The sequence below is a fragment of the Ranitomeya imitator genome, chromosome 8 (genome assembly GCF_032444005.1).
Source record: "Ranitomeya imitator isolate aRanImi1 chromosome 8, aRanImi1.pri, whole genome shotgun sequence".
NCBI classification, from domain to species: domain Eukaryota; kingdom Metazoa; phylum Chordata; class Amphibia; order Anura; family Dendrobatidae; genus Ranitomeya; species Ranitomeya imitator.
Genome location: NC_091289.1, coordinates 179,244,732 through 179,259,555, shown reverse-complemented (window position 1 = coordinate 179,259,555; position 14,824 = coordinate 179,244,732). Strand labels below are relative to the sequence as shown.

The 14,824-nt window shown below is 42.1% G+C and overlaps 1 protein-coding gene across 1 annotated transcript in view; it reads left to right on the top strand.

Moving 5' to 3' along the window:
• Positions 1-5,242: 5,242 nt before the first annotated feature.
• ZSWIM5 (zinc finger SWIM-type containing 5) overlaps positions 5,243-14,824 on the top strand; it is a 62,993-nt gene continuing 53,411 nt past the window's right edge. The window contains exon 1 of the mRNA XM_069738001.1: positions 5,243-5,730. Within this exon, the coding sequence (XP_069594102.1) occupies positions 5,244-5,730 (487 nt within the window). The 5' untranslated portion in view covers position 5,243. The remainder of the gene's footprint in view (positions 5,731-14,824) is intronic.

Genomic DNA, 14,824 nt, shown 5'->3' with positions numbered 1-14,824 from the left:
TATAGATATACCGGTGATTTATAGATATACCCGGTGCTGTATATATGTATAGTATACCCGGTGATTAGATATACCGGTAATTTATAGATATACCCGGTGCTGTACATATATCTGGTGCTGTATAAATGTATAGTATACCCGGTGATTAGATATACCGGTGATTTATAGATATACCCGGTGCTGTACATATATCTGGTGCTGTATATATGTATAGTATACCCGGTGATTAGATATACCGGTGATTTATAGATATACCCGGTGCTGTATACATGTATAGTATACCCGGTGATTTATAGATATACCGGTGATTTATAGATATACCCGGTGCTGTACATATACCCGGTGCTGTATACATGTATACCCGGTGATTAGATATACCGGTGATTTATAGATATACCCGGTGCTGTACCTATATATACCCGGTGCTGTATATATGTATAGTGTACCCGGTGATTAGATATACCGGTGATTTATAGATATACCCGGTGCTGTACATATATCTGGTGCTGTATATATGTATAGTATACCCGGTGAATAGATATACCGGTGATTTATAGATATACCAGGTGCTGTACATATACCCGCTGCTGTATATATGTATAGTATACCCGGTGATTAGATATACCGGTGATTTATAGATATACCCGGTGCTGTATATATGTATAGTGTACCCGGTGATTAGATATACCGGTGATTTATAGATATACCCGGTGCTGTACATATATCTGGTGCTGTATATATGTATAGTATACCCGGTGAATAGATATACCGGTGATTTATAGATATACCAGGTGCTGTACATATACCCGCTGCTGTATATATGTATAGTATACCCGGTGATTAGATATATCGGTGATTTATAGATATACCCGGTGCAGTACATATATCTGGTGCTGTATATATGTATAGTATACCCGGTGATTAGATATACCGGTGATTTATAGATATACCCGGTGCTGTATATATGTATAGTATACCCGGTGATTAGATATACCGGTGATTTATAGATATACCCGTGCTGTACATATATCTGGTGCTGTATATATGTATAGTATACCCGGTGATTAGATATACCGGTGATTTATAGATATACCCGGTGCTGTACATATACCCGGTGCTGTATATATGTACAGTATTCCCGGTGATTAGATATACCGGTGATTTATAGATATACCCGGTGCTGTACCTATATATACCCGGTGCTGTATATATGTATAGTATACCCGGTGATTAGATATACTGGTGATTTATAGATATACCCGGTGCTGTACATATATCTGGTGCTGTATATATGTATAGTATACCCGGTGATTAGATATACTGGTGATTTATAGATATACCCGGTGCTGTACATATATCTGGTGCTGTATAGATGTATAGTATACCCGGTGAATAGATATACCGGTGATTTATAGATATACCCGGTGCTGTACATATATCTGGTGCTGTATAGATGTATAGTATACCCGGTGATTAGCTATACCGGTGATTTATAGATATACCTGTGCTGTACATATATCTGGTGCTGTATATGTGTATAGTATACCCGGTGATTAGATATACCGGTGATTTATAGATATACCCGGTGCTGTATATATGTATGTGCTGTATATATGTATAGTATGCCCGGTGATTAGATATACCGGTGATTTATAGATATACCCGGTGCTGTATATATGTATAGTGTACCCGGTGATTAGATATACCGGTGATTTATACATATACCCGGTGCTGTACATATACCCGGTGCTGTATATATGTATAGTATGCCCGGTGATTAGATATACCGGTGATTTATAGATATACCCGGTGCTGTACATATATCTGGTGCTGTATATATGTATAGTATACCCGGTGATTAGATATACCGGTGATTTATAGATATACCCGGTGCTGTACATATATCTGGTGCTGTATATATGTATAGTATACCCGGTGATTAGATATACCGGTGATTTATAGATATACCAGGTGCTGTATATATGTATAGTGTACCCGGTGATTAGATATACCGGTGATTTATGGATATACCGGTGATTTATAGATATACCAGGTGCTGTACATATATCTGGTGCTGTATATATGTATAGTATACCCGGTGATTAGATATACCGGTGATTTATAGATATACCGGTGATTTATAGATATACCGGTGATTTATAGATATACCCGGTGCTGTATATATGTATAGTATACCCGGTGATTAGATATACCGGTGATTTATAGATATACCAGGTGCTATACATATATCTGGTGCTGTATAAATGTATAGTATACCCGGTGATTAGATATACCGGTGATTTATAGATATACCCGGTGCTGTACATATATCTGGTGCTGTATATATGTATAGTATACCCGGTGATTAGATATACCGGTGATTTATAGATATACCCGGTGCTGTACATATACCCGGTGCTGTATACATGTATAGTATACCCGGTGATTAGATATACCGGTGATTTATAGATATACCCGGTGCTGTACCTATATATACCCGGTGCTGTATATATGTATAGTATACCCGGTGATTTATAGATATACCGGTGATTTATAGATATACCCGGTGCTGTACATATACCCGGTGCTGTATACATGTATAGTATACCCGGTGATTAGATATACCGGTGATTTATAGATATACCCGGTGCTGTACATATACCCGGTGCTGTATACATGTATAGTATACCCGGTGATTAGATATACCGGTGATTTATAGATATACCCGGTGCTGTATATATGTATAGTATGCCCGGTGATTAGATATACCGGTGATTTATAGATATACCCGGTGCTGTACCTATATATACCCGGTGCTGTATATATGTATAGTATACCCGGTGATTAGATATACCGGTGATTTATAGATATACCGGTGATTTATAGATATACCCGGTGCTGTATATATGTATAGTATACCCGGTGATTTATAGATATACCGGTGATTTATAGATATACCCGGTGCTGTACATATACCCGGTGCTGTATACATGTATAGTATACCCGGTGATTAGATATACCGGTGATTTATAGATATACCCGGTGCTGTACATATACCCGGTGCTGTATACATGTATAGTATACCCGGTGATTAGATATACCGGTGATTTATAGATATACCCGGTGCTGTACCTATATATACCCGGTGCTGTATATATGTATAGTATACCCGGTGATTTATAGATATACCGGTGATTTATAGATATACCCAGTGCTGTATATATGTATAGTATACCCGGTGATTTATAGATATACCGGTGATTTATAGATATACCCGGTGCTGTATATATGTATAGTATACCCGGTGATTTATAGATATACCGGTGATTTATAGATATACCCGGTGCTGTATATATGTATAGTATACCCGGTGATTTATAGATATACCGGTGATTTATAGATATACCCGGTGCTGTATATATGTATAGTATACCCGGTGATTTATAGATATACCGGTGATTTATAGATATACCCGGTGCTGTATATATGTATAGTATACCCGGTGATTTATAGATATACCGGTGATTTATAGATATACCCGGTGCTGTATATATGTATAGTATACCCGGTGATTTATAGATATACCGGTGATTTATAGATATACCCGGTGCTGTACCTATATATACCCGGTGCTGTATATATGTATAGTATACCCGGTGATTTATAGATATACCGGTGATTTATAGATATACCCGGTGCTGTATATATATATAGTATACCCGGTGATTTATAGATATACCGGTGATTTATAGATATACCCGGTGCTGTATATATGTATAGTATACCCGGTGATTTATAGATATACCGGTGATTTATAGATATACCCGGGCCGGTGCTGTATATATGTATAGTATACCCGGTGATTTATAGATATACCGGTGATTTATAGATATACCCGGTGCTGTATATATGTATAGTATACCCGGTGATTTATAGATATACCGGTGATTTATAGATATACCCGGTGCTGTATATATGTATAGTATACCCGGTGATTTATAGATATACCGGTGATTTATAGATATACCCGGGCCGGTGCTGTATATATGTATAGTATACCCGGTGATTTATAGATATACCGGTGATTTATAGATATACCCGGTGCTGTATATATGTATAGTATACCCGGTGATTTATAGATATACCGGTGATTTATAGATATACCCGGTGCTGTATATATGTATAGTATACCCGGTGATTTATAGATATACCGGTGATTTATAGATATACCCGGTGCTGTACATATACCCGGTGCTGTATATATGTATAGTATACCCGGTGATTAGATATACCGGTGATTTATAGATATACCCGGTGCTGTACCTATATATACCCGGTGCTGTATATATGTATAGTATACCCGGTGATTTATAGATATACCGGTGATTTATAGATATACCCGGTGCTGTATATATGTATAGTATACCCGGTGATTTATAGATATACCGGTGATTTATAGATATACCCGGTGCTGTATATATGTATAGTATACCCGGTGATTTATAGATATACCGGTGATTTATAGATATACCCGGTGCTGTATATATGTATAGTATACCCGGTGATTTATAGATATACCGGTGATTTATAGATATACCCGGTGCTGTATATATGTATAGTATACCCGGTGATTTATAGATATACCGGTGATTTATAGATATACCCGGTGCTGTATATATGTATAGTATACCCGGTGATTTATAGATATACCGGTGATTTATAGATATACCCGGTGCTGTATATATGTATAGTATACCCGGTGATTTATAGATATACCGGTGATTTATAGATATACCCGGTGCTGTATATATGTATAGTATACCCGGTGATTTATAGATATACCGGTGATTTATAGATATACCCGGTGCTGTATATATGTATAGTATACCCGGTGATTTATAGATATACCGGTGATTTATAGATATACCCGGTGCTGTATATATGTATAGTATACCCGGTGATTTATAGATATACCGGTGATTTATAGATATACCCGTGCTGTACATCTGTGTACATTGAGCTCTGGGCTTTGACAGCTGCTGAGTGTCACATTCCTCCCCGGCTTCCTGGCCTTTCTTGTCACCAACCAATCAGCAGCCACCTTCCCTGCGCGTCCCCGAACACCAACCAATGAAATAGCAGTTTCTATGCGCGGCCTCGGGAAGCATCCAATCAGCTGACATATTTGCAGTGCTCGTGGACGCGCAGCGCGGGCCCGACGCTCAGTCAGTCAGAGAGCGGACATGGCGGAGGGTGAGAGAGCTCCGCCGCCGCCGCTCCAGCCCCCCCCGGCCAAGCGGCTGTGCTCCCGGACCTGTCAGCCCCCCCAGCAATGTCCGCAGCAGCGAGGGGCCGCCGCCCGGCCGCTCTACCAGCCCGAGTCCCTGCTGGACTGCGCCGCTAAGGCGGTGGCGGAGAAATGGGCCTTCGAACGGGTGGAGGAGCGGTTCGAGCGGATCCCGGAGCCTGTTCAGCGTCGCATAGTCTACTGGTCCTTCCCCCGCAACGAGCGAGAGATCTGCATGTACTCCTCCTTCCAGTACCGAGGCGAGGAGACGGGGGCCCCTGCCGGGGGGCCTATAGGAGGGGCCCTGGGGCCGGGCCAGAGCTCTACCCATCCAGGCATCGGGGGTCCTGGGGCCCCGGGGACAGGAGGAGGCGAGGGGCTGCCATTCCGTCGGGGGATACGGCTTCTGGAGAGCGGCTGTGTGGAAAACGTTCTGCAAGTCGGTGAGTGGCCCTAAGACTGTACAAGGTGGGGGGCCCCATTGCTGGAGAAAGGGTGTACACAATGATGAGGGCTGGGGAAGAAAGGGGCGATTGCGGGGCCGGTACCACCATCTAGTGAATGTTGGGCTAGTTCAGGACCTTGTGTTGGGTCTAGAGTCCGGATAAGTTCCTGGTTGGGGGCCAGGACCCATTTAAGACCTTGATTGGTTGTCGGGACCGTTTAAGACCCTGGTTGGGTGTCAGGACCCATTGAGACTCCAGTTGGGTGCTTCTGACCCATTTAAGACCCTTTTTGGGTGTCGGGACCCGTTGAGACACCGGATGGGTGCTTCTGATCCATTTAAGACCCTGGTTGGTTGTCAGGACCCATTTAAGATCCTGTGTGGGGATATGGTATCGGTTTAACATTCTAGTTGGGGGACAGAATTGGATTCAGACCCTGGTTAGGTGTCAGGACACGTTGAGACCATGGTTGGGTGCTTCTGACCCGTTGAGACCCAGGTTGTTTTTTGGGACCCATTTAAGACCCTGGTTGAGGCACAGGATCAGATTCAGGCTCCGGTTGGGGGACGGAACCAGTTTAAGACTGGCTGAGGGTTGGAATGGGTTCAGGACCACGGATGAGATCTGTGAGTATGGATCCAGTTTAAGGTCTAGAATGGACAATTTGCTGGTAATTAGCGCATCCCTTTCAGGACCACGGACTATTGACAGACGCAGGTTTGAGCGATGTGACGGGAATGAAGGGCATTGGCCGAGTTCAGGGGCATTCTGTACGGCTTGGTCGGGCTTTGACAGGTCAGCGGCTCGGAACAAGGACAGGGGAATCTGATTGATTTGCTCATGAACAGTCAGACCATGGATGAGTAATGAGATATTCAGTTCTGTAAATGAGGTGTGGGACTGAGCCTGGGGACTGGTGAACTAATCACCGCTCAGGCTTCCCATAATCTCCCTGACAGGTTTCCCTTCAGAGCTTCCTGTCATGTGAACCTTTGATGCTGAATTTTGAAGATGTTGTCGTCAAGTGTCTGGGATCAGTCCAGGATCTTCTGACCCTGTTAGACATGGTGTTCTTCGCTAAAATCTGTGAAGTTGAACTTTAATTTAGAAAAGCCCATAATGGGGATTATTTCTGCACTTACTCTTTATTGTAGGGGGGGGGGGGGGGGCCTCTGGATATGGAATAAAAATGGGATGTAAATGTTGAAAGTTGAGATTTCTACATCAGTCCTGGCAGAGAAGATACATTCATGTTTACCATGTATGAATATTCATTGTCTCCTTCCTATCTGATGATTTTGTCCTTGACATTTCATTATAAACCAGCAACGGGCAGATCTGCAGGTCGCTGACTTGTGTCTATAGACAGGGCTCCCCAGTGTGTGTGTGTGTGTGTGTATATATATATATATATATATATATATATATATATATATATATATATATATATATATATATATATTTCAAGATTCAAAGAAGCTTTATTGGCAGGACCAAATACACATCAGTTTTGCCAAAGCAAGTGTGTATATATATATATATATATATATATATATATATATATATATATATATATATATATATATATATATATATATATATATATATATATAGGTTACATTGTATCTATTTGTTGTTTTTCTTTCCTATCTTTGCTACAATCAATTTGAATGTTCCGCAGGACCAATCACCCTCATCGTCCCCATCATCATTCTAATCATCATTTTGTACTCCCTCTAAGCATTTTTTTGTAATTGTGTTTGTTTCCAAGGAAGCTTTGCTAATAAGTGACATTCTCCAGACAAGCGGAGAGATTATCCCCCTCCCCTCCACCTTATCAGCAATGGATTGACTCTAACAGGCTTTGTAGGGTAAAATCCCCAGGCCAGACAATCACAAGGCTGTCAGCCTGACAAAGCAATGACTGCTCTTGCCTGCAGTGTCTGAGGGCATTGGAGCTCTATCTGGCCCTTTTCCTGGGGGGTGGGGGTGCAGAAATCTAATTGAAGTTGTGTTATTATTTTAGTCTCTGATGGCGGTCGGCTGTTTATCTCTCCTCAGTCTTTTCTTACAGGTTTTTTTTTCTTTTTAGATGGAGTAAATCGATTAATCGGAGCGATCGCTGCAATAATTTAACGTCATTTATTTTCAGTTACGGGAAAACAAAAACAGAAATTGAACATAATCCTGTAGAATGTAAGCCCGCAAGGGCAGGGTACTCGCCCCTCTGTATCAGTCTGTCATTGTTAGTTTGTTTACTGTAAGTGATATCTGTAACTTGTATGTAACCCCTTCTCATGTACAGCACCATGGAATCAATGGTGCTATATAAATAAATAATAATAATAATGTGGATGGATGAGTGAGTAGAGCGTTAATAATACTGATTCATCTAGCACCCCGTGAAATCATTTGGTGAAATCTCCGCCTGTTGATGGCCTTGTACTACCACAGATTGTTACTGACCACGCAAGATTGGAAATGCGTTGGTTGTCGGTGACGACCCTAAAGATTACTTGCGCTGAATGACCGCGTGTAATGACTGTCAACAATCAGTCAGATCCAAGATAGATTTATTTAAGCCTTTTCAGGGATGTTACAACATTCTGATCGATTTATCATGTAACAGGGTCATTATTGATTCATTATTGTCACCAGTCAATGATGAAGTCAATACAAGGTCATTCGCTTTGGATTTTTAGCATCTTTACATGAATTTTTCTAGTATGGTCTGGCCGTGTAGAGGGACAATTTGTCCACTGATCCATCTATGATCTCTCGGTTTCTTTAAAGAGACAAACACGGACAGATATCTGTAAAAATCTGAATTGTGTGGGGTACTCGTAAGATTGGGGGGAGATAAAGAATTATTCTGCGTTTATGCTTGCTGACCTCAGGGGGTTAAACGACTGCCGATTGGCTACATGAAAGCCGATCGGTGGTCATTTAATGACACACGGAACGCTAGTTAATGCTGATCCCAAGAACACGGCTTTTAGATGCCCCATAGAAATGGGACGGTGGCCATGTATGTGTGCCACCTCTCCAATTATATTCTATGGGACTACCAGAGATAGTTGAGTACAGCGCCCGGATTTTCCCTGTGGGTCTAAGAATGGCGCGGTGGCATGATTGCTGGACCATTGCTCCATTTGGATGTTGATACAATTCCCACCCTACAGCTGTCGGGGTATGCTGAGAATTGAACTTTCATGTTGGACACCACTGAATGCAAGCCTCCTAGAAGTTTGCATATAAAGTCATAATGATTGTAACACACAATGCTGACATTTGTATCATCATCTGATATCTCACTCTTGTCGTAGGCAGGGCTCCCCCTCTAAAGTTTCCACTTATGCAATTCCCAATGCCCCACTGATGGGAGCCATGAAAGGGTCACTTGTTTATAAGCAGACACCCTTCCGATTTTTTTTTCTTTTTTTTTTTTCCAGGGTTATGGAATTTCGTTAACTTCTTCCAGAACCCAAAAGCCCCTAAAATCTTAACATTTGGCTGCAAATATCCAGGGGGAGGGAAAGCGTGAACTCCAAAGCCTTCTTCCTCCATCCGCTGGAAACTTTTAAATGCAGTTTCTTTCATCCCTCAGAGAGGCTTTTTTTTTTTTAATTCCCAGTACCAGATTCAAAGGGATTTAATTAGGCATTTAGAAAAAAAGAGGAACAAAGCGGCTCAGAAAGAGGCCATCAGCGTTTGTAGTGTGCGGGGCTCGCTGTGTGCAGGGCATGTGCAGTCACAGGCATTTTCATGCTGCTTGTGCCACCGTCTAGGTTTCCGTAAATGATCTCTGCATCCGCTGATCACCTCCTCCGTGGATGCCGCTGACCACAGACCACACACAGGTTGCTCCACTTGGTAATTTGGGGTTTATATGCAGCAATCTTAGCTCCTGTGACCTGGACTTTCATGTTTTCTCAGCTCGACTCTTGCAGGCAGATATTTTGCCTGGGAAATAAAACTATAAATTTTTATGTTGACTACATACTGTTTTTTTTTTTGCTGCGTCTTTTCAAAGATTTTGGCAAAACTACTGCATTTTGCTGTTATTTCATAAACATTCTGCAAAAAAAAAATCCATGTATAAAACTGAATAATGTTTCTTAACTCGAGTCTGAAAGTATTCCCAACGGGTCATGGATTCATAGCTGGGTACACATCAAATAAATGCTATGTATGATTTGTATCAGTCTGACTTGAAGGACACCATATTACGGCAGTATAAGGAAGCACCTTATGTTGTACTTTAGTGTGCATTCAGCCATCCGTACAAATTGGCTTGAGATCGGACCCTAATGCACGGACTGGTCCCAATAGAAATATATGAAGCTGTCTCAAGCTCAGGTCGCGTGACACAGGGCTAGTCCATGCATTGTAGTCCGATCTCGGACCGATTTTTGTGCAAAGCGGTAACGCTCGGGTCGAGAAATCCGCAGCCAGTCTGTGCAGTGATGCCCGATCTCAGACCGATTTGTGTAAAGCGGTAACGCTCGGGTCGAGAGATCTGCAGCCAGTCTGTGCAGTGATGCCCGATCTCAGACCAATTTGTGCAAAGCGGTAACACTCAGGACGAGAGATCCGCAGCCAGTCTGTGCAATGATGGCAAATTTCGGACCGATTTGTGCAAAGCGTTAACGCTCAGGACGAGAGATCCGCAGCCAGTCTGTGCAATGATGCCCGATCTCGGACAGATTTGTGCAAAGCGGTAATGCTCGGGTCGAGAGATCTGCAGCCAGTCTGTGCAATGATGCCTGATCTCGGACAGATTTGTGCAAAGCGGTAACGCTCAGGACGAGAGATCCACAGCCAGTCTGTGCAATGATGCCCGATCTCAGACCGATTTGTGCAAAGCTGTCACGATTGGGTCGATAGATCCGTAGCCGATACGTGCATTGCGGTTCGATCTAGAACCAATTTGTGCAAAGCTGTTACGATAAGGTCGGGAGATCCGCAGCCAATCTGCAATGTGACCCGATCTCGGACCGATTTGTGCAAATCTGTCGCGCTTGGGTCGGTAGATCCGCAGCCAGTCCGTGCATCGCTGTCCGATTTCAAGCCAGTTTGTGCAAAGCTGTCACGCTTAAGTCGGTAGATCCACTGCCGATCCGTGCTTCGCGGTCCCATCTGTACCCGATTTGTGTGAAGCTGTCACTTTCAGGTTGGAAAGTCAGCAGTCAGTCCGTGCATCGTGGTCCCATCTCTAGCCGATTTGTCTAAATGTGCCCTTATAGAGCACTATAGGCGGTACAGCAACTTCATGTCTGTACTCCAGTGCCATAAAATTGTAAGCTCTTGTGGCCAGGATCTTTGTAATTAGTGTTATTAGCAGTTTTTGTGTTTTTGTTTTTTTTTCTGGTGCTTTTGTAATGCTGGATAAAAAAAGAATGAAAAAAAAACTTATGCATTTCACATGAGTTTAAGAATGTGGTTAGTGTCTGCATTTTGTATTTGCAGGTGAAACATTGTTTGGAAATGTTTCACCTGAAAAGAGAAATGGTCAAAAACTGCATTGCAGAAAAATGCAAAAAAAATAAGGAAAACCTGCAGCACGCGGAGAAATCACCCGAGTTTCATCCAGAAAATGATGATTTTTTTTCTCGTTTGTCATCTGAGTGCAATCTGTTTTTATACAGAATTTTTAGTTAAAACTTCACAAGACTACGGTTTCCTGTGTTATAGAATTGCAATTTATCTTTAAAAATCAGATGCTATATGGTGAACTCATATACAGGTGCTTCTCACAAAATTAGAATATCATCAAAAAGTTAATTTATTTCAGTTCTTCAAAAAGTGAAACACCTATATTATATAGTCATTACAAACAGAGTGATCTATTTCAAGTGTCTGTTTCTGTTAATGTTGATCATTGTGGCTTACAGCCAATGAAAACCTAAAAGTCATTATCTCAGTAAATTAGAATACTTTATAGCCCGAGCTTGAAAAATGGTTTTAACCCTTTTCCGACATCGGGCATAATAATGCGCCAATGTCGGACACACTCCCTTTGATGTTGTCTCTGGCAGTGAGCCCACATCTTTTCTGGCACATGTCAGCTGTTTTGAACAGCTGACATGTGCCGCTAACAGCCGTGGGAGGAATCGCAACCCACCTGCGGCTGTTAACCCATTAAATGCCGCTGTCAAACTCGTGACAGTGGCATTTAACATGTGCTTCCGTCAAGCGCGCTGGAAATCCCGCCCATCGGCTCCTGTGTCACCTTGGGCCGCTGATCGGTTGGCATGACAACCAGAGGTCTCCGGCAGACCTCTATGGTTGTCACTGTTGGATTGCTATGAGTGCCGCCTGGTGGTCGGTTTGCATAGCAAGTCAGTAATTCTGATGATCGCCTGTATGTAGCATAGGCGATCGTGTTGTGGCAGCTTCTAGTCTCCCACGTAGACTATTAATGCATGCCAAAAGTTTAAAAAAAAAAACTGCAAAAATTTTTTTTTAGAATCACTCCCATTTGCCCCATTCAAAATAAAACAATAAAAAAATTAAACATACACATACTTGGTATTGCAGCATTCAGAATCGCCCAATCCATCAATGTAAAAAAAGAATGAACCCGATCACTAAACGGCTTAATGAGAAAAAAGGTCAAAACGGCAGAATGCAATAACGGGCGATCAAAAGATCGTATCTGCACCAAATTGTATCTTTAAAAACGTCAACTCGGCGTACAAAAAAATAAGCCCTCGCCCAACCCAAGATCACGAAAAATGGAGACGCTGCGGGTATCGGAAAATGGCGTAATTTTTTTTTTTTAACAAACTTTGGATTTTTATTTCACTGCTTAGATAAAACAACCCTAGACAAGTTTGGTGTCTATGAACTCGTAATGACCTGGAGAATCATAATGACGGGTCAGTTTTAGCATTTACTGAACATAGTAAAGAAGCAAAACAATTGTGGAATTGCACTTTTTTTGCAATTTCACCGCACTTGGATTTTTTTTCCCCATTTTCCACTACACGATATGTTAAAACCAATAGTGTTGTTCAAAAGTACAACTTGTCCCGCAAAAAAACCCAAGCCCTTACACGGCCATACTGACCGAAAAATAAAAAAGTTATGACTCTAGGAAGAAGGGGAGCAAAAACAAAAATGCAGGGGGTAAAATCCGAAATGTTGGCCTACTGTATTGTATGTTCAGTAAATGCGCTCAATACTTGGTCGGGGCTCCTTTTACATCAATTACTGCATCAATGCGGCGTGGCATGGAGGCGATCAGCCTGTGGTACTGCTGAGGGGTTATGGAAGCCCAGGTTGCTTTGATAGCAGCCTTCAGCTCATCTGCATTGTTGGGTCTGGTGTCTGTCATCTTCCTCTTGCTAATACCCTATAGATTCTCTATGGGGTTAAGGTCAGGCAAGTTTGCTGCCAATCAAGCTCAGTGATACTGTTGTTTGTAACTTTTTGATATTCTAATTTTGTGAGAAGCACTTGTAGCACCCGATTTTATTTGTACATCCTTAGACTTGAATGGCCGAGTCTTGTCCGATCATCAGAAGAAACTAGTGCATGCTCCGATTATCTGCACTGCTCCACTGAATAACATCAGTCCGAGTTCTGGTCTGTTTTTTTTTTTTTTTTTTGCTGACAGCACTCGGACCGAAAATACAGCTGTGTGAACTGTAGAAACACTTGATTATGTCACCTAAATTAGGGTGTGACCACAAAAGCGCCTGAAGCTCCGCAAACCTGATGTGGTCAATGGTCGCACAATCAAGAAACTAAATAATGTGGCCATTGGCCATCACAGTTTTTTGGAGCTGGTATATTTGCTTTTTATTCTCTCAGATCCTTTTAGGCAATGAATTGGGAATTTGCAAACTGTGAGTCTGCTGAAACCATTTTCTCATCTTGCAGGGTAGTGAGTGCATAATGACAATAATTCACCTTTATATAATTTATTATTTATCTCAAACATCCAACTAAAAAAAAAGTACTGTTGTAATCTAGGTTTATCTCTGTTTTTGTATCACATGGAATCGGACAAAAAAAACAGGTTGAACTGCATGGACCAGCCCAAAGTGTAAAGCTGCTGACCACTTTGTGATTCAAATAATTTCCTGACAGCAGGACAGATGCAGATTCCTGTATATTGTGTGGAGGTAACACTGAATGTCAGAAACCCCCGGAGGTCACATAGTAATAGCTGCCATGGGCCCAGCGACTAAGGTGCCAATGTCCACTGAGATATAGTGTGTCGTTAGTAGAGATGAATTAATTGATTCACATGCTGCAATATTGATGTTACAACTAACTAAAATTCACCAGAATCACTGAGAAATCTGTCAGGTAGGAGGTGGTCTGCAGGTCTCCCGCCCAGCTGCCGCGGGAATACTGACCGGGCCGCTGCACCAGGGACCTGTGAATCGATGGGACATTTACATTCAATATGCCCAATCCTCATCCAGGCAACATCTTTCAGGAAAGAATTGGGAGGCCCCAGATACACATCAGATGGTCATCTGGCCTTGCCAAAATCGGCGGGCTTAGTTACCCTTTTAGTACCTCTCTTGCAGTCATTGTTTTTTTTCTCTGTAGCATTAGGGTACGTGTCCACGGACCATATTGTCGGCGCTTTGGACAGAGCAGAAACACCGCTCCGCCCAAAGCGCCGCCCTCTTCTGTGCGCACGGTGATTCTGGATGTGTTCATTGAACACATCCGGAATCGCCGCACCTTGTGTGCATTCAGTGTACTGTGAGATCACTGTGTGCATTAACCCTATACTGTGACATCACAATCTGTATTATCCCTGTACTATGACATCACTGAGTGTATTATTCCTGCACTGTGACATCACTGTGTGGGGTTTCATTGCACTGTGACATCACTGTGTATATTATCTCTGTTCTGTGACATCACTGTGTGCATTACCCCTATACTGTGACATCACTGTGTGTATTATCTCTGTTCTGTGACATCACTGTGTGCATTATCCCTGTACTGTGACATCACTGTGTGCATTATCCCTGTACTGTGACATCACTGTGTGTATTATCATTGTACTGTGACATCACTGTGTGCATTATCCCTGTACTGTGACATCACTGTGTGCATTATC